The sequence below is a fragment of the Rhinatrema bivittatum genome, chromosome 16 (genome assembly GCF_901001135.1).
Source record: "Rhinatrema bivittatum chromosome 16, aRhiBiv1.1, whole genome shotgun sequence".
NCBI lineage: Eukaryota > Metazoa > Chordata > Amphibia > Gymnophiona > Rhinatrematidae > Rhinatrema > Rhinatrema bivittatum.
This window is the reverse complement of record NC_042630.1, coordinates 17,003,477-17,023,921: the sequence shown is the minus strand read 5'-3', so window position 1 is coordinate 17,023,921 and position 20,445 is coordinate 17,003,477. Positions and strand designations below refer to the sequence as shown.

The window sequence follows — 20,445 nt, the reverse complement described above, 5'->3', positions numbered from 1 at the left end:
TTTGGATCCTTGGGAACAGAAACCTTAGTTATATCATGTATGGTAGCCATGACCGCATCCCAAAGGTTACCGACCACAGGGCACTCCCACCAAAGATGAAAAAAGGTACCCACAGCACCACAACCCTTCCAGCATTTGTTGCTTACAGATGGGAACATTTTGGACAACCTAGCGAGCTTCAAACACCAACAGTAAAGCATTTTGTATCCATTTTCTTTTATGATAGCAGACACTGAACTCCTACCAATAGTCATAATGCAGTGATCTCATTCACCCTCTTTCAAGGCCCCTCCCAGATCTACCTCCCAAGCCAGTTGAAAGGCCATCTTCGTGTTAGATTCCACATTCAATAATGCATACGTTCTTGAAATAGACCTTTTATGCCTTCCTGCCGGTTCACAAAAATTAACAAAAAGAGTTTTGCCCTTTTTTTTAGTTCCAAGCCAATCTTGTCCTTGGAAAAATAGTGAACCAATTGATTATTTGAGAATTGGTAACTTGACATTAAAGAATGGCTCTGCTGTAACATGTGCAAAGGAATCACACCTTGACCATCCCATATCTGCTCCAGTCTGGTTATCCCCCTTTCCCTCCAATGCAGTATTTCCCTCCTCCCCTTTCCAGGGCAAAACTTCCTGTTATACAGAAAAGACATGTGCTGAAAAACCCTTCTATCACCCACCAACCATGAATTCCACTTTCTCCACACTTCCAAAACTAGTTTAGAGGAGGGAGAAAGGCCCCTGAACAATGGTTTCCCCTCTTGCTACATCCTTACCTCCAACGGCGGATCTCCCGCCCCTTCTTGGGCAATAGCCAGCCACCCATGGTTTATGGTCAACAGTTGTATGCCAATGTAATAAAGCACTCAACTGGACAGCTGCAAAGTACCATGATAAGTTTGGAGCACTAAGCCGCACCCCAACTTCCCCTGAAAAAAAACATGCTGGACACCCTAGTTGGTCTACGTTTCCAAATGAATCTAAATAATCTGCACTGCCAAATTTTCAGCAATCCATCCATGACCCACACAGGAAGCATTTGGAAAAAATAAAATGGTAAAACATTCATCTTTATAATGTTGATCCTCCCTAACCAAGAGAAGTCCAACCTTTCCCACCTATCAAGATCGTTTTGAATACTATCATTGGATAATGGTTGTACCCCAAAAGCTCCTTTACCTTTGGACCTATTTTAACCCCCAAATATTTTACCCAGATCTTTGCCAATTTAAATGGGAGTTTACTCCCCAACTCCACAAATTGACTCTCAGGGACAGATATTTTCAAAACCTCTGCCTTATCTTCATTAACTTTGAACCCCGACACACTTCCAAAAGATCTCATTTCCTTAACAAATCCCCAAAAGACACTTTGAGCTCCATTACAGTAAACAATGTCATCAGCAAACAAGGACATTTTATAGTCGTCTTCCCCTACTTTAATACCTCGAATTTGAGTACTTTGACCTTTTCGTAAAAGGTTATAGTGAAAGCAAACAGCAACGGTAACAAGGGACAACCCTGCCTTGTGCCTCTCCTCACACCAAATGAGGTTGAGTAACCTCCATTAATCTCTAAACGCACTTGTGGTTTATCATAGAGACTACGAACCCAGCTCACAAATTCCCTCCCCAACTGCATCTTACCTAAGACTTTAAAGAGAAAGGGCCAATCAACCCTGTCAAAAGCTTTTTCTACATTGACAGCAGGCACCTTTCTCTGTTGCGCTGTCCAAATTAACTCCAGAACCTGCCTAACATTATCTGAGGCCAATCTCCCTGAAACAAACCCAGATTGATCATTGTGAATAATCAGGGGAGCGACTGCCCCCAGTCACACTGCTAACACTTTAGCCAATATCCTCAAGTCTATATTAATCAAATATATGGGTCTATAGGAACCACAGTGGCTGTGCAAGAACAGGATAAAAGGTTTTGTAAAATCTGTCCAAGCCCAGTGATTTACCTACTTTTAAAGCCTTAACAACCTGGCACACTTCTTTGATCTAGATTTCTTTGTTAAGAATCTCCCGAACCTCTTCAAGGAGCTCCGGCAGCTTCACACCCTCTAAGTATTCCTTGATATCCTATTCCATCACATTTTTATCAGTCATACACCTCCTCATAGAACTGTATGAACCTCTTGCTGATGTCCGTTGTGTTATACAAAGGTTAACTCTCTCTTTCAAACTCCTGGCAGGAAGACATCCAGCCGTATTTCCAAATTTGAAATGCCTCTGTTTGAGCATATCTAACTGAAATGCTATCTTAGCTAAATCCAGTGCCTGTAAATCCCTTTTAACTGCCTCCAGCTTCATCAGTTTATTTTGATCAGTATGACTCACCTCCAGTTTAGCAATCTGTTGCATAATTTGCAACCTCTTGTTCTCTTTCCTTTTTGAGAAACGAGGCTCGAGAAATTAACTTACACCTAACCACTGATTTTAGTCAATCTCATATTGTCCCTGGTGAGACATCACCAGTACTAGTAATGGCCAGTTATTCATGTATATCTTCCTGGAGGGTATTGTTAAATGTTTTGTCATCTAAGAGCCTATTTTCCGGTACTACCAAGGTCAGTGTTCACTATATGACCTACCAAATGAGAAAATAGTCCAGCCTTGAATAGGATTTATGTGTTTGTGAGAAATATGTATAGTCCCGAGATGTGGGATTCTGTAGTCTCCATATGCCCACAATCCCAGATCAAATTTTTAAGGGACTGTGTATGCTTCCCCCATCCCCAAATCCCCAAGCTAAAGGTTGTCTTGACTTTTCTGCCTCTTCAGAAGGACACTGGTGTAACTGGTGTTCTCTGTGGACAGCAGAATAAGTTGGTCACACACATCCTCCCACCTCTTTGGAGTTACAAAATGTATTTTTCAAATCTTAAGCTATTATATACAACTGAGGGGACCTCACAGCTCCAGAGAACATGGGCAGCCCTTGCACACGCTCAGTAGAGCCTAAACATTTTGTAACCATAGCTAGAGAACAGTCTGGAGCTCAATTCCTTTGTTGTTGATATCTCATATGCATGACTGACTTATTCTGCTGTCCACAGAGAACACCATTTACAGGTAAGCAGTTTTGCTTTAAGGTCTGTGGAAGACTGACCCCAAAGTCCCTTTTACATGCCCGCTTCCTGCCCCCATGGTAAAATGCAGGCTTCTTTTCTCCCCAGGTGCTGGATATGTCTTCAGATGTGCGCCAGAAGATCCCTGAGGTGATCGACTATGAGGGAACAAGGAAGATGTTGTCAGATGACCCCTCGCCTTTGAATGTGGTTCTGCTGCAGGAGATCCAGCGCTACAATTCCCTGCTGGACACCATGAGGTCAGCCTCAACCTAGTTCAGCCATCCATATAGCACCTAGATATTCTCAGCCAGTTACATTCAAGCTAGGGGCATGACCCCTGGTGGCTTCTGTATTACCCAGGTCATCTCCTGGCAGACTGAGGTTTTGCCTCATTACACGGCATCAGTCTGGGCTGACCTGGGTCTGCTGGGGGGAATGATGGAGGGAGGAGGCTCATGCTATTCAAGAGGAATGGAAAGGCTATCTGGTGGGGATGAGTCGGCTCTGCAGTACTACAGCTCCTATCCTGTCCGTGACTGGAAGAGAGAATAGCCCACTCATTCCTTACTGAGCACAGACCTTGTCCCTACCATACTCCTAACACATCATGGTAGATCCCACAATACAGGACCCAGGCATAGCACAGCAGCTGCACAGATAAGAAAAATACTCCTCTAGCTCTCTTACTTCCCCTTGCCTCTCTACTTTCCTTCTCTCCCTCCCCCTCATTCATGTTTTTTTCCTCCACCAGTTTTCCTCTCACCCTTTTTCTCCCCTTTTACTATGTCCTCTCTCCCAGCCCCTCTCTTTTATCCTCTCTCTCCCCTTCTGTTGTGTCCCCTCTATCAGTGAGGTTCTCATACATATAAAGTGTGTGGGGCTGCTGCTTTAGATTCTGATGTTATTTTGTAGAAAAAAAAGTTACAGGGGGTTTCTAACAATGAGGATCTTATTCTGTGCTGTGACTCACCAGTGAGTAATACAGGATCGGCCCACAGAGCTATCTGCAGTGACAGGCATATTACAGGCCATCTAAATATGTTAGCAAAAGTCATAGGTATAAATCTGTACATCTGCATCTGTTACACCTCTACACCTAATACAACTCTGTATGCCTGTAGCTGTTAACACCTTTATACCTAATAGAGCCCTGTATGCCTGCATCTGCTCCACATCTCCAGCTAGCACAACCCTGTATGCCTGCACCTGTTACACCTCTACACCCAGTATAGCCCTGTACATCTGCACCTGTTAACACCACCTTTACATCTACAAACCCTGTACGGACAGCGGCCTGAATGCTGCACGACTAGCATAGCACATACCAAACTTTCCCGTCTAGGGAAAAAACTGAAAGTCTCTCACGGCCCTCCTCACTTTCACCCTCTATCGACCCTGGCATCTCCCGCTGGTAGACCCCCCTGGCACTGCACCAGAGGCCGATTTGCCTTGCTCCCTCAAGCTTGCTGCATCTTTACTTTTTTTTTTTTTTAAATCTTAAACGACAACTGGTTTTTTTTCCTGCACGCTGTGTGTGTCAGTGCGGTCCTATGTCTTAGCATGGCTCGGCAGGGCAGTCACGTGGTATGGCCTTCCTCGCGATGATGCAGTAGGCCGAGTGCCGACCTCAGGCCTCATGGCAAAAAAAACATGCATGGAAGCTTGCAAGGCCTGTGGGCTTTAGTTTGCCTGCTTGAATTCACACTCCCTCTGCACAGGTTGTGCTTCGGTGGGGAGGGATCCTCCGTTAAGGCTTCAAAGGCCAGGAGGGCTTCTCGACCCATGAGGGGGGAGGTTTCTGCTCCAGAGGGGGATCGCAGCCAGGGGACCTCGACTTGCCAGGAATCTGGTGACTCCCCTCCCCCACTCTCTCCTGCGGGGAAGGATCCTGAGGATAATCAGGAGGAGGGAGCGTATTCTGAGTCCAGTCTTCCTGAACAGGGGATTGAAGGCCCATGGGGTTTTTCCACCAAATTTGTCCTTTTGATACACGAGGCTTTCCTGGCTGGGAAGAGTACAGGAGAGGAGATCCAGTGAGAGAAGACCAGGGCCATCCAAAAGACCTAGGCTGTCCTCAGCAGGCAGTTCTCAGCGCATGCTCAAGCACCTGGGGTTGCTTGTGTGAGGGGTGACCCCAGGGATCTGGATGACTCGGATGAGATGCAGGAGAATGCTGCATCTCCCCAGGGAGTGGACCCGGATGGGGGTCAGACTCCGGATCCAGATGTGAGCAAGGATAATCCAGACCTCGTTGAGGGGCCCGGGATTAAGAGGGATGACCCTCGGCTGGTCCGTCTGTTTAAGGAGGAGGAGCTATAGCCCCTCATTCCTCAGGTGTTGGAAGAATTGGGGATGAAGCTAACGCAGGAAGAGTCGGATAATGAGGGTATCATTCCGGTTATGGATGGGCTGCGGGGTCCACCTAGTGCCTTTTCTATACCTAAAAAGATTCAAAAGCTGATTAGTCGGGAGTAGAATTTACAAGTAGCAGGCTTGAAGATCGGTAGGAAGATGGTGAAGCTTTATCCATTGCTGGAAGAGCATTTGGAGCATCAAGTCTCCTAAGATGGATGCGACGGTCTCTGCAGTAACCAAGAAGACTATGATTCTGGTGGCGGGTCCGCTGCTCTGAAGGATGTTCAGGACCGCAAATTGGAAATTCAATTGAAGTGCATGTTTGAGGTGTCAGCCTTGAGTCTGCGAGCTGCGGTGTGTGCTAGCATGATGCAGCGGGCTTGCTTGTGCTAGATTCAGAAGCCTCAAGAGCAGGCCTCGTCGGGCGAGCTCTCCTCCATTCGGGTGGCTCATCTGAAAGAGGGGGTGGCTTATGTGGCGGATGCATTGTATGATTCGGTGCATACATCAGCCAGGAGCATGATCTCTGTGGTAGCTGCACGCAGGCTTCTGTAGATGCGCAATTTGTCGGCAGACATGTGGTCCAAGATTCAGTTATGCAATCTTCCTTTTAAGGGAAAACTGCGTTTCGGGGAGGAGCTGGATCAGCTGATGAAGTCCCTGGGGGAAACCAAGGGAAATAGGCTGCCAGAGGATAAGAAGAGCAATAAAAAGGTCTTTCCAACCCAATCCCATTTTCAGGAGTTGAGGAGGTTTCAGTCTAGGAGAGAGACTTCTACCTTGGGTTCCAAGCAGTATTCAGGTCATCAGCAGATATTTTGGGGTGCTGGCAGGTCCTCCAGAAGCAGGTCTGGTCAGGGGATCAGAGGGAGTACTCTCAATGAAGCCAGGCTTGCTCACTCCTCACTGGAAGCTGTAAGGGAGCAGGTTGTCCCATTTTTACGAGGCGTGGATCAAGGTTACCTCAGACCATTGGGTTCTGGAGGTCGTAAGAGATGGTTACACCTTAGAATTTTTGCGCCAGCTCAGGGAAGCCTTTCTGAAGTCCCACTGCTCTTCCCGAAGCAAACAGGGAGCGGTAGAGGGGACTCTGCAAAAGTTGATAAGCTTAGAGGCCATAATTCCAGTGCCACTGAGCGAGCAGGGGTGGTTCAAAAAAAAGAGGGCACCTTCCGTCCCATCTTGGATTTGCAAAAGGTAAACATAAGCTTGCAGGTGCCACGTTTCTGGATGGAGATGCTGCATACAGTGATTGCAGCAGTTTGCGAAGGAGAATTCCTGGCATCTTTGGATCTAACTGACGTTTATCTGCATATTCCCAATCGAAAGGATCATCACAGATTTCTGCGGTTCAAGGTATTGGGTCAGCACCTCCAGTTTCAGCCTCTTCCCTTTGGATTGGCCATGGCTCCCTGAACCTTCACAAAGGTGATGGTGGTAGTGGTGGCAGCCTTGCAATGAGAAGGGTAAACAAATAAGAATGGGTGTAGCTTGCTTGTTACGGCAGTTACTACCCCGAATCAATTAAGCCTGATACTTCACTTGGAATACATATCCAGCGCAGCTCACTGCTTCAACAACAGGGGGGAATGAAGTAAAGAGGCTTTATATTCAGACAACCAACAAGGACTGAATTGCACAGGCAGGGTAAACAAGCATGGGAGTAGCTTGCTTATTACGGCGGTTACTACCCCAAACCAATTAGCTAGATACTTCACTTAGATGCAGCTCCAGCACTGCTGTCTGCATCGTTGGTGGGGGTGGAAGGGAATTGGAACCAAAAAGTTACAAATAAGGGCCCTGACCTCAGCGGTCAGAGTAACAGATAAGTATGAAAAAAATAGGTGTGAAAGCTTGCTGGGCAGACTGGATGGGCTGTTTAGTCTTCTTCTGCCGACACTTCTATATGTTTCTATCCATATCTGGACAATTGGCTTATCTGGGCGAAGATGGAGGGAGGAGTGTGGTCGTTCTGTGCAACGAGTGATGAACATCCTCAGCTCTCTGGGTTGGGTGATCAATGTGGCAAAGAGTCACCTGGTTCCGTCTTAATCACTGGAGCATCTAGGAGCTTGCCTCAATACCCAGAAGGGCAGGGTATATCTGACAGCAGACAGATTGTCGAAGTTGTAGGCGCAGGTGACCCGGCTGTTACGTCTTCCTGTGCCAAGGGTCTGGGATTTCTTACAGGAGCTGAGCTCTTTGGCCTCGACATTGGATCTGGTTCCATGGACCTTTACTCTCATGTGTCCGTTGCAGAAGGTGCTGTTGTCCAGGTGGAATCCGATGTTTGAGCAGTATTATATACCATTACCTCTTCTATAAGAATCCAGGTCCAGTCTTTCATGATAGCTGTCAAGGAACAACTTGGAAAGGGGAGTGGACCTGGAGGCTCCGGATTGGGTGGTGGTGACCATGGATGCCAGCCTTGATTTGTGGACCTGGTGTATCTGGTGGTGGGCGAACCTCTTTGGCTGGCTTATCTGCTGGGATTGCTATGGCAGGGACCCATATTTTCAGAGCAAGAAGATCACTTTTGTCTCATGGCTTGGCTTTTGAGAGGCAGCACGCGCATGAAGGGATATTCAGAACCAGTAATTTTTACCCTTCTCCAGGCTAGATGGCCGTCTACTTCCATGGTGTACGTCAGGGTTTGGAAGGTTTTTGAGACCTGGTGTCTACAGCAGCAGCTGGATCCTCTGTTGGCGACAGTTCCGCATATTTTGTCCTTCCTGCAGCAGGACTTGTCCAAGGGTTTGTCTTATAGTTCACTCCGTGCCTAGATTTCTGCCTTGGGTTGTCTCAGGGGCAGGGTACAGGGCAAGTCTTTGGCCTCCTATCCCAATGTCATCAGATTCCTGAAAGGGGCTAAGCATGTGCGACCTCCGGTTTGGAAGGTGTGTCCAGATTGGAACCTCAGCTTGGTCTTTCAGGTTCTTGGTGAGGCATCTTTTGAATCTTTAGAACAAGCCTCTTTGAAAGACCTTACATTGAAGACATTTTTTCTGTTTGTGATCTGTTCAGGCTCTATCTTGTCACAATCCTTTTTTGCGTATTACTAAAGACAGGGTGTCCTTGTGAATGGTGCCTTCCTTTTTGCCGAAAGTGGTTTCTGCCCTCCATGTGAATCAGACAGTTGAATTACCGGGTTTCCCAGAATGGTCTAGAGATTTTTCAAAGGATAGAGATCTCCATCTTCTGGATGTGCATCGCACTCTGTTGCGTTATTTGAAGGTCATTAATTCCTTTTGTCGATTAGACCATCACTTTGTGGTGTTCGGTGGCGCGAAGAAAGGAGAGAAAGCTTCCAAAGCTACTTTCGCTCATTGGTTGAAAGAGGCTGTTTGTTCGGCCTATATTTGTAAGGGTCTTGCCATTCAGATGGGTCTTAAGGCGCATTCGGTGTAGGGTTGCTTTGGTACATCCCACTTATCTGGACTGATCATTCCTGTAATACCACAAATAAGTCCAGAGACCCGCCTTGGTATTACTGCCGAAAGACTGATTTTCCTGGTATTTATATGCTGTATATTTAAAGACTTTTCTTACCAATTGAACAGTTATGTTTGTTGAGTTACGCAGTTGATAGACTGTTTTGGTACTGGAGTTATGGTGGTCTCCAGGGGGATCCAACCCTGGGTTTTCCTGTTTGCCCTGGTAAAGGGGAATGCTATCTAATTTTTGGCTTGGGTACAGGTCAATACTGAGGGGACTGTAGGTGGCGCTCTCATTTATGTAGCAGTGCCTCAAAGTTTTGTTCTCTGCCTCCATCTGCTGGTAGGGATGCAAAACCCCACTTCTTTGGACTGATCTGTGATATTCTCCTAGGACAAGCAGGATGGTAGTCCTCACATATGGGTGACATCATCAGATGGAGTCCAACACGGAAAACTTTTGTCAAAGTTTCTAGAACCTTTGGCTCATTGGTTGAAAGAGGCTGTTTGTTCGGCCTATATTTGTAAGGGTCTTGCCATTCAGATGGGTCTTAAGTTTCTAGAAACTTTGACTGGCACACTGAGCATGCCCCTATCCGTGCTTGCAACCGAGGTCCCCCTTCAGTCTCTCTTTTTCCGCAGTGCAGTTGCGTTGCGGTTTGTGGAGCTCTGCTTCATTTGTGCCTTTTGTGCTTAATATCAGAAGTTTTTTCCCCGTTCCATAGACGGGTCCCCCTTCACGATCAGTGTCTCTCCTTGGCGCAGTAGGTAAAAACATTTTTCCTCCTTTTTCGTGGTCGATTCCCGGTATTTTACATCTCGGTGGCCCCCAGTCATCAACCAAGCGCTGGTTGTTTTTCATGGTGTCGTCTGGCTTTCATTGGTGCCTCCAGTGCCCGCGGACCAGGTCCATCATGGATCCACATGAGGTTTGCATCCTCTGCCTGGGGGCCCTCACATGACATCCAAGGGTGTCAGCTGTGTGTCCAGATGACCCCCAAGGGCCGTCGTGTGCGATTTGATAAAATGGAGAAACTTTTCGGTCCCAAAATGTCCGCTCCATCAACACCCACGTTGAAGTCCTCGACATCTGGGGGATCAAGGGGAGCCTCTCAATACGCTCCCCCTCACTACCCCTCCAACTACATCTTCTAAAGACTGAGGGAACTGTGATCGGTCTTCCATGATCTCACCGGTTTCCAGGACATTGGGATCCTCCACCTCCTCGGTGCCGGGGAAAGACCGGGCCGATGTCCGTGGGAGATCCTGCAAGCATCGAAACCAGTCACTGTTGGCACATGGCTCTGGTTCTGGTGCAGTACCAGCAGAACATTTGGTACCTACAACCCCCATTTTTCCACCTCTCACCTCCCACTGTCCTTAGTGAGTATTGATCAAGGCTTATACTCCCTGTGAGGTAAGGTCCCTGTACTCCCCTCCCCAGCCTTGCTACTTTACATTTCTGTGCATGTGTCTTTGTCCAGGTCATCTCTGATTGAATTGGAGAAGGGAATCCAAGGTCTGGTTGTAATGTCCACTGACCTGGAGGAAACATTCAACTGCATCTATGATGCACGGGTGCCTCCGATGTGGGAGAAGGTAAGGAGACAAGGATACAGCACCCCAGGCTCAGCCCAGCAAGACACTGACACTGCTAGCATACAGCACCCCGAGTAGACCAACAAGTCACTGCCACTCCAAGCATACAGTGCCTCAAGCTCAGCCCCAAGTCGCTGACACTCCTAGCACTCGGCCCAGCAAGTCACTGACACTCCTAGCACTCGGCCCTGCAAGTCACTGACACTGCTAGCATACAGCTCCCCAGGCTTAGCCCAGCAAGTCACTGACACAACCTGCAGTGCCTCAAGCTCAGTCCAATAAGTCACTGTCATTCTCTAAGGACAAGCAGTACTCCCATCATGCAACTGGGTGAGATCGCCATAATGGTGCTGAGATGGTTTTCCGATTGTTCACCAATTTTCTGTGGATGTGATTTAGGCATACCCTTCCCTCAAGTCTCTGGCATCCTGGACCCGGGACCTCAACAATCGAGTGGATCAGTTTGCAAAATGGGCAGAGACAGCACACCCTCCAGTGCTCTTCTGGCTTTCTGCTTTCACCTTTCCTACTGGCTTCCTGACTGCAGTCTTACAGGCCGCAGCACGTCAGAACAATGTACGTAAATTCATCTGTACCAAGCAACACATGGAAATTCAACCGTATTAACCTAGCAATGACTGCTACAATATTAGACATTCAGTACACAAGAAGACATGCTATTGTACTGGTGTTGTATGTAAAACCAATAATCATCATACTTCTCATTTTTATAGTGCTACTAGATGTACATAGCACTGTAAAATGGTGATAAATATTCAGATGCAATAAGTCCCTTCCCCAAGGATTTTACAATTGTATCAGTGTACCTGAGACAATGGGGAGATAAAGTGACTTGCCCAAGGTCAGAAGGAGGGTCAGTGGGGAAGCAGGATTTGATCCCCGGTTTTCAGCCCATTGCTGTAACCAATAGACCAATCCCTGATGCCTCTCTGTCAGAGGGGAACAGGTCCCACCCCCTGTTCTATCCCAGGAACCTGTGTGTTGGGTCTAATCCTGATGCTGTGCTGGGCTCTCTTCCAGATCTCTGTGGATACACTCTCATGGGAATTCATCGTCTCCACTGTGGATGATAGCAACTTGGTATACGCTCCAAAAGTAAGTAGTAATCCACACACACACACACTCACTCATCTCCAAAGGGCTTCAGGTGAAAGGGCTATGCAGCCTCCTAAATTATTTGTGGCAGCACATTCTTGTGATGTCCTGAGAGTGGAGCTACCATATCCTGAAGAAGAGCACCACAATCTTACAATATTGTTGTATGTAATAGTGAAAGTATTTTTCAGTATTGTCTTGCCAGATTATCAGCCGAGGAATTCTTCCGCCCTCCAGATCCCTAATAAGGGATCCAGACAGGCTGTTGCCACCTTCTGGCCTTTGATAATGTGTTCCACTTCTCACTCCCCCCTTGCCCTTCAGGATGGTGTGTGGGTGAGAGGCCTGTACCTGGAAGGGGCCAGCTGGGACAAGAAGAATGCATGCCTGGTGGAGGCGGAGCCCATGCAGCTGGTGTGTCCCATTCCTACCATCCACTTCAAACCTGTAGAGTACAAGAAGAAGAGTGGCAAAGGTACATCCCATGGCGTGCACAGTGGCTCCTTATAATCCTATTTCCTGCAGTCTTATCAAGAAATCCAGTGGAACAAACAGATCTTCCCTCTAATCCTTCAGGAGCATACAGCCGCTCCCTGCAATCCCATGGAATTTGTAGCAATTCCCTAGAATTCCGTGGTGCAAGCAGCAGCGCCATATAATATCCTAGAGTGCTCGGAAGTATACAGTGGATCCCTGCACAGTTTCTCCCTGCAATTTCACGGTATGAAGATGCAGCTCCCCATTGCAAAGCATGGTGAGATCTGTAGCCTGGTTCCCTCCCTACCTCTGAAATCTTCTCTTCCCCAGCAGCTGAAGGAGGAAAGTATTCTTTTCATTTCTTCTTCCTGGGGCCCTGTTATTGCTGTGTTATTCCCTGTACATACCCCAGATCAGTCCAGACTCCTGGGTTTTGCCTCCCTGCCAGCAGATGGAGACAGAGACATTTTCAGAACCACCGGCTTATAACCTGGTGTACTACCTGCAGCCCCTCAGTATTACTATGTACCCAAGCTGATAGCAAATTAAGAACAGTTCCAAATCAAACTAAGAATGCAAAATTCCCTGTATGTACCCGGATCAGTCCAGACTCCTGGGTTTTGCCTCCCCACCAGCAGATGGAGACAGAAAGTTGTGAAAGGCTCTGCCATATATACCCAGGTGCCACCCACAGTCTGCCGGTATTACTCTGTCTCCAGCAGATGGTGGGGTGGCCAAACTCACAGTCTGGAATAGTTTACTTAGTAGATAGGTTTTTTCCTTTTTTTCGGTTGTTCAAAAGTTATAAAGCTTTTAATTAAAAAAAAAAAAAAGTAGTGTTGACAGGTTAATTAGAATTTTCTTTGTAATTCAGAGGTTACCGGTGTGAGAGCTTCAGCCTCCCAGGGGGTCGGCAAGTCCTGAGGGGACCATCCCCCCTGGTGTGAGGCAGCTGTGGCAGGGGCTGAGAGCCCTCCTTTGCCTAGTGCAGTAAACGCTGGGGTGATACCGGGGAGCCCGGATCACTCACCCCAGCACCACCGGCCAAGGATCACCTCGTCAGACCGGCAAGTTTAAAAAAAAAAAAAGTTTTACTTAATTTTCTCTCCTTTGTGTCTTTGCTAAGGCTGTGGGGGTGCTGCGTTTAATCGCTCTTCGTTTTTTACTTTGTGTCGGGGCTTTCTCTGTGGGGTGTTGATGCCACGTGGAGCAGCTTGCCGCGCGTGCGGCTCCGGCCGGACGTGCCTGTCTAGAGATGGACTCTGTCCCACCTGCCTCCCCGGCAGCGAGGGACCCTCAGCGGGGGTCGGGGGGGGGGGGTGTCGTGATTCGTAGTCAGTCGGTGGCGCTGGCAGTAGGGGAGCTTCCAATTCCTCCACCTTGTTCTCTCCCACCGAGTGCGGGAAATGGCGCCATTTTGAGTGCCTTTGCGGCCGTGATTCAGGTTACGGCAGGGGAGGGGAATCTCCCGCCACGGCTTTCTCCACAGCGGCCGGATCCGAGGCCGTGATCTAGCGTGCCGACAGAGCTCATGGTACAGGGAGGTGCCCCTGATACCAATTCGGTTGATTCCGATTGCTCTTTTTCTTCCGAGTTTGTGCTGGTCATGCATAAAGCTTTTAAGGCCCGGAAAGCCAGCAAGAAACGCGCCATTCCAGTTTTGGAGCCGCCGCTTCCTCCTCCTCCTGCGGCCTGGAAGAGGGTCACGGCGCCGGGGCCCGTGGGAGCCCTTAAGGGGAAGCGTCCCTTGTGAGCCAGGATGCCGCAAGTGGATACAGACAATTCTTTGGACACTGCAGATCCAGATGAGCAGGATTTGCAGGGCCAACCTCCGAGGGGGGGTTGAGGGGGACGGGGACCAGCAGCAGAGCGCTGCACGTGGTTCTCAGAGCATCGAAGGCGATGATCCGAAGGTTGTTCGTCTGTTCAGAAAGGAAGAGCTGCTTCCTCTCATTCCTCCCATTTTGAAAGAATTGGGAATAGACGCTCCTCAGGAAGAAGCACGCCTGGGATCCATGGATCTGGTGTTATTGGGCCTGAGGGGTCTGGCTACTTCTTTTCCATTTCATTTTTCTGTCACGGATCTCCTGTTTCGCGAATGGGACACCCCAGATTTGGGGTTGAAGGTCACTAAGGCAATGGACAAGCTTTATCCGCTGCCTGAGGAGACGTTGGAGATGCTTTGGGTTCCCAAGGTGGACGCCGCAGTTTCGGCAGTGACGAAAAGGAACACAATCCCGGTCACAGGGGCGACGGCCTTGAAGGATCTCCAGGATCGAAAGTTGGAATTACTACTTAAGAAGATTTTTGAGGTCTCTGCACTTGAGAGCTGGTCTTCGCTGGGCGCAGCAACTACTTGCGAATGAAAATCTCTCGGAGGAGGAAGCTCTGCAGGCGGGTCGCCTGGAGTCTGTGGTGGCTTATAGTGCTGACGCTATGCATGATCTGCTGCGCACGTCGGCTAGGGCTATGGTGTCCGCGGTTTTGGCCCGTAGACTATTATGGTTGTGAAACTGGTTGGCGGATGCTTCCTCAAAGTCTCGACTGGGCTCCTTACTGTTTAAGGGCAAGTTATTATTTGGAAAAGAACTTGAGGATATGATACAGTTTTTGAGAGAGAATAATTCTTATCGTTTGCTGGAGGACAGGCCACGGTCAAGGGGGACTTTTTCCTCCTGTGCCCGGTTTTGGGGAGGTCGACGTTCTCAAGCACCTAGAACACCCACAGCCTCGTTTCGGCAGAATTCTAACAGGCAGCAGGCGTGGCCTCAGTCCTTTCATGGCAGACATTTTGGCAGACCAAGTCCCGCTCAGGCCACGACAGCCGGTAAGTCCCCTCAATGATGGGCGGCCAGCCCAGTCTTCGGTTCCAGTGGTAGGAGGCAGATTATCCCTGTTTTACGAGGAATGGGCCAAAATCACAACAGATCAGTAGGTACTCTCTGTGATAAGACATGGTTATGCTTTAGATTTTGTCCGCCAGCCTCGCCCTCAGTTTCTTATCTCTCCATGTGGGTATGCCAAAAAGCATCGAGCAGTAAAACAGACGCTGCAGCGCCTGGTTGACCTTGGAGCAGTAGTCCCAGTTCTTCCGGCGGATCAACGAAGAGGGTGCTACTCCATTTACTTTGTCGTGCCAAAGAAAGAAGGATTCTTCAGGCCCATACTCGACTTAAAGCGCATCAACAGGTGCCTGCAGATACCACGCTTCCGAATGGAGACGTTGCGGTCAGTTCTGGCTTCAGTGAGGCCGGGAGAATTTCTCGCTTCTCTGGATCTGACAGAGGCATATCTACACATCGGGATCAGGCTGGATCATCAGCAGTTCCTGAGATTTTCCATTCTGGGTCGCCATTACCAGTTTCAGGCCTTACCTTTCAGTCTTGCTACGGCCCCCAGGATGTTCACCAAAATAATGGTGGGGGTAGCGGCTCAGTTGCGCAGAGAGGGATGGTTGATTCACCCATACCTGGACGATTGGTTGATTCGGGCGAAGTCTGAATTGCTCTGTCAGGCCGCAGTTCAGCGAGTGCTGCAAGTACTGAAGAATCTAGGATGGGTGGTCAACTTCTCCAAGAGTCATCTAACACCTTCCCAATCGTTGGCGTTTTTGGGTGCGTTGTTCGACACCCGACAGGGGAGAGTTTTCTTGATGCCCGACCGCATTACCAAGTTGCAGGGTCAGGTATGAAGGTTACTGTACAAGCGCTCTCCGATAGTCTGGGACTACTTGCAAGTTCTGGGATCCATGACTTCTTCTCTAGAATTGGTTCCATGGGCCTTCGCTCACATGCGCCTGTTGCAATCAGCCTTACTTTCCCGCTGGAATCTGGTTTCCAAACAGTTCCACCTGCAGTTGCCTCTGACGGAGGCCACTCGCTCCAGTCTGGATTGGTGGCTCATGGCAGACAATTTGAGCCGGGGAGTTCCCTTGGTTTTACCGGATTGGACGGTGGTAACTATGGATGCCAGTCTGTCAGGCTGGGGAGCGGTTTGTCTCCGACAATCGGTACAGGGCTGCTGGTCCCCGGCAGAATCTCGGTGGTCCATCAATCATCTGGAAACCAAGGCGGTTCGTCTGGCGTTGTTGGCTTTCTCCCTGCTTCTCAGGGGGAAGGCCGTCAGGCTGCTGACCGACAATGCGACCACGGTCGCATACATCAATCAGCAAGGAGGTATGAGGAGTCAACCAGTAGCGCTGGAAGCTCGATGGTTAATCGAGTGGGCAGAGCAGAATCTTCTCAGCATAGCAGCATCCCACATTGCCAGAGTCGACAACTTTCACGCGGATTTTTTAAGTCGGCATCGTCTTGATCCCGGGGAATGGGAATTAGCAGACAAGGCCTTTCAGATCATCTGCGACAGATGGGGCACACCGTGCCTGGATTTAATGGCCACCTTCAAGAACACCAAGGCTCCGCGTTTCTTTGCCCGTCGCAGAGAAATGGGGGCAGAGGGCGTGGATGCTCTGGTTCTACCTTGACAGACCACTGTCCTGCTGTATGTGTTTTCCCCTTGGCCTCTAATAGGCAGGGTGCTCAGAAGGATAGAGGGTCATCCGAACGACGTGATCTTAGTGGCTTCCGAGTGGCCGCTTTGGCCGTGGTTTGCGGATCAAGTCAACCTGGCGGTGGAAGGGCCTCTGAGGTTTCCGTCTCTTCTGAACCTTCTTCATCAGGGACCTGTCTGTTTCGACCAGGTCGATCGCTTTTGTCTAGCAGCTTGGCTTTTGAGAGGCGGCGTCTAAAAGACAAAAGTTATTCGGACGCGGTGGTGACCACTTTGTTACGTTCGCGGAAGACTTCGACCTCTATCTCCTATGTGCGCGTGTGGAAGGGTATTTGAGTCCTGGTGTGTAGACCGGGGGACTGTACCCACGCGGGCTTCCATTCCTGACATCTTGGCTTTCCTACAAGCAGGTTTAGCTAAAGCTCTGTCCTGTAGTTCCTTAAAGGTTCAGGTGGCGACTCTGGGATCTCTGCGTGGTCCCATTCAAGGGACAGCCTTAGCGGCACATCCTGATGTCTCTCATTTTTTATGGGGTGTGAAGCATTTATGGCCGCCGGTGAGTTCGCCATATCCTTCCTGGAAACTTAATTTGGTTCTTAGGTCTTTGTGTTTGGCCCCTTTTGAGTCCTTGCAGAGAGCTACGTTAAAAGACCTCACGTTGAAAGTGGTGTTTTTGGTGGCGATTTCCTCCGCTCGGAGGGTGTCTGAGCTGCAAGCCTTGACGTGCAGGGAGCTGTTCTTGCGGATTTCAGACTCTGGGGTGTCCCTGCGAATGGTTCCTTCCTTTCTACCGAAAGTGGTTTCCGCTTTTCATTTGAATTAGTCTGTGGAGCTTCCGTCCTTTTCTACCCTGGTCGGATCCGTCTTCCAAGGATTTACGGAAGTTGGATGTTCACCGGGTGTTGCTGTGTTATCTTGAAGTAACTAATAGCTTTCGGGTCTCGGATCATCTCTTTGTTCTGTGGAGTGGTCCGAAGAGAGCTAACATGGCATCCAAGACCACGATTGCCCAGTGGCTCAAGGAGGCGATACACTCCGAGTATTTACTGCATGATAAGCCCTTGCCTGTAGGGATTTGGGCACATTCGACAAGAGTGCAGGCAGCTTCCTGGGCAGAATGCCAACAGATTTCTCTGCAGGAAATTTGCCGAGCGGCCACATGGACGACAATGCATACCTTTTCGAAACATTATCGTCTGGATGTGCAGGCGCCGGATGTGGATGGTTTCAGTGCAGGCGTGCTGCGTGCGGGCCTCTCTGGATCCCATCCCCGGTAAGTGAGCTCACTTACATCCCAGGAGTCTGGACTGATCCGGGTACGTACAGGGAAAAGAAAATTGGTTCTTACCTGATAATTTTCGTTCCTGTAGTACCATGGATCAGTCCAGAATCCCGCCCTCGGTGGAAACTGCATCAGTTAATGCATGGACCTAATGGAGAGTCCGTGCGTTGTTTGATTTATGCTGGTCTGCAGATCGTTCTTGGTTCTCCCAGTTTAGGGGGTTCGGGTCACGCTTGGGGTTAGTGATCTGGTTCTGTTTATGGTTCCTGTATATAGTTAGTTTGTTGAGCCATACTGCTTTGATACTGAGTAATACTGGCAGACTGTGGGTGGCACCCGGGTATATATGGCAGAGCCTGTCACAACTTTCTCTGTCTCCATCTGCTGGTGGGGAGGCAAAACCCAGGAGTCTGGACTGATCCATGGTACTACAGGAATGAAAATTATCAGGTAAGAACCAATTTTCTTTTAGCAGGTAAGAACAAAGTTTCCTTTACTTGGGATTCTTTTCCATATTTTTAATCCCCCTGTTGTGGTGACAATCCTTTGACTACGTACCACAGGCATAGCTTCCAATGGAAACCAGTATGCATTTACCTGGAGTCTGAACATTGGTTATTGTCATTATGCAATGGCTGGAACTCCCCTCTTCTCTGTGGAGCTTTAAACATTGCCTTCACAGCATCCTCCACTTTGGCCAACCCAGAGAGCAGACGCCAGACTCTGGAATCAATCTGTGATCTCCCTCAACCATCACACCAGCCCTTATCCTGGGTATTTCAAGAGAAAATGGATGACTACAGATCCTAGAATAGTTTGAGATGGACTTCATGCTGTTGTGTTCTTGAGAGCATGCTATCAGCCCGTGTTACTTTCCTGCTCTCGTGACAAGTATGGTAAAACGAATCCTTCTCTCCCATGCAGAGCTAACCCTTCTTTCTCTCTCCCTTACTGAAGGGATGTATGCCTGTCCATGCTACTACTACCCAAATCGAGCTGGAACTGCAGGCCGCTGCTCCTTCGTCATCGGTGTAGATCTGAAGTCGGGGGTAGTGAATCCGGACCACTGGATCAAGAGGGGTACAGCCCTGCTGATGAGCCTGGACACTTAGTCACCCTGCGCAGAGGGATGGGACAGCTGACCGAGGGCATGGTCCAAACCCTGTTGGGATCGGAAAAGAGGGAGCTGAAGAGTGGCTCTGCTCAGCCGCATCCTTGGTTGCACTGTCGTCTGTTATTTAAAGCTGCCTTGTGAAAATCAAGGCTTTCAAGTCACCTGCTTATGGCTGTCCTGCGACTACCAGCTCATGGCTAGTCAAAATAGCATGGGTTTGTGTTTGGCTCCTGCGGAGAGAAGATGGAAATGTGATGCCTCCCGAGGCAGTGCCACTTTTGTATGGTGACAGGAGAACACAGCCTGAGCTTTCTGCAGTAACTGAGTTTAGAGGAGGACAAAAAAGATTTTTAAAGCCATAACGGGAGCGCTTTAATTGCTTTCATCCGCCAAAGAGTCTAATGATAGAGGTGGGACTAATGGAAGAATTTCATCTCTTTAAAAATCCTATGCAGAGGTAAACCTAGGCAGAAGCAACTTTCCTGCCGATGTTAGGACTGTGCTTAATTTACATGCACTTTTACATCTTTTTAACTCTTTTCTGTGGAATTAATAATAAAAGATTTCCAAGTAAACCATTAACCTGTTTCAGGTGTATCAATATGTAGTTGTGTGCACATGTATGTCCCTTACTCAGGAGTATGTCTGTATCTTAGTACAACCTGCAGAATAAAGCAGCTGATAAGGCCCCACACAGGTCAGTGGGGAGCCCTCTTCTGGAGTATTGTATCCAGTTCTGGAGGCCATACTTCCGAAACGATAGAAACAAGCTAGACGTGGTCCTGAGAAAGGTGATGAAAATGATGTGCAGTCTGCATCAGAAGCCACCCTAGAGGATAGGAAAGCTGGGGGGAGGGGGAGGGTGTCATTCAAATACCTGAAAGGTATAAATGAGGCACTAGAAGCAAAATGTTTCCGAGGAAAGCATCTCTAGAACAAGCGTTCATGGTAGGAAACACCATGGGGGAAACTGGGGAGAAACATAAAGATGGTGGATTGCGTGGAACTGCTTCCCAGGGGAGGTGGTAGAGATAAAACCAGTAAAAGAATTCAAGAACGTCTGGGATAAATACAAAACATCCCTAGTGGTGAGGAGGAGGAGGCTGGGGACCTGTGGAGTTTCACTTGGAGAGAAGTGGGACAAACTGGATGGGCCGGATGCTCCTTGTCTGCTGTCATTCTATGACAATGGAAGGAATAAGTTGGAAGCGTTTATATTGCAAATAACCCGCCCTTCACCTCCTTGCGAGCAGGGGCAAGGGGAGAGGTGAAAAGAATGAAAGAGTGGATAAAAAAAGCATGATCAAATGATGCTTCAGGCCATGGGATAGCCACGTTGGTACCAGCAAGCTGCAGTGCTCCAGAAACCAACTGTGTCAGTTACAGCAGGTTGGTGGTGCCTGGGTACCGGCCAGCAAAGTTGGAGGACCAAGCAGGTCCAATGTTTGGGCAACAGCCATGATAGTTCAGATTATTACAA

General features: G+C 48.7%; 1 protein-coding gene across 2 annotated transcripts in view; it reads left to right on the top strand.

Moving 5' to 3' along the window:
• Positions 1-19,540, top strand: part of DNAH2 (dynein axonemal heavy chain 2) — a 392,322-nt gene extending 372,782 nt beyond the window's left edge. Inside the window, exons 83-88 of one of the 2 annotated variants that reach the window (XM_029581921.1) lie at positions 3,185-3,336; positions 10,353-10,467; positions 10,867-11,043; positions 11,509-11,583; positions 11,908-12,058; positions 18,809-19,540. In XM_029581921.1, coding sequence (XP_029437781.1) covers positions 3,185-3,336; positions 10,353-10,467; positions 10,867-11,043; positions 11,509-11,583; positions 11,908-12,058; positions 18,809-18,963 — 825 coding nt within the window. In that variant the 3' untranslated portion in view covers positions 18,964-19,540. The remainder of the gene's footprint in view (positions 1-3,184; positions 3,337-10,352; positions 10,468-10,866; positions 11,044-11,508; positions 11,584-11,907; positions 12,059-18,808) is intronic. The other variant, XM_029581922.1, reaches the window with a different exon arrangement.
• The last annotated feature ends 905 nt before the right edge of the window (positions 19,541-20,445 follow it).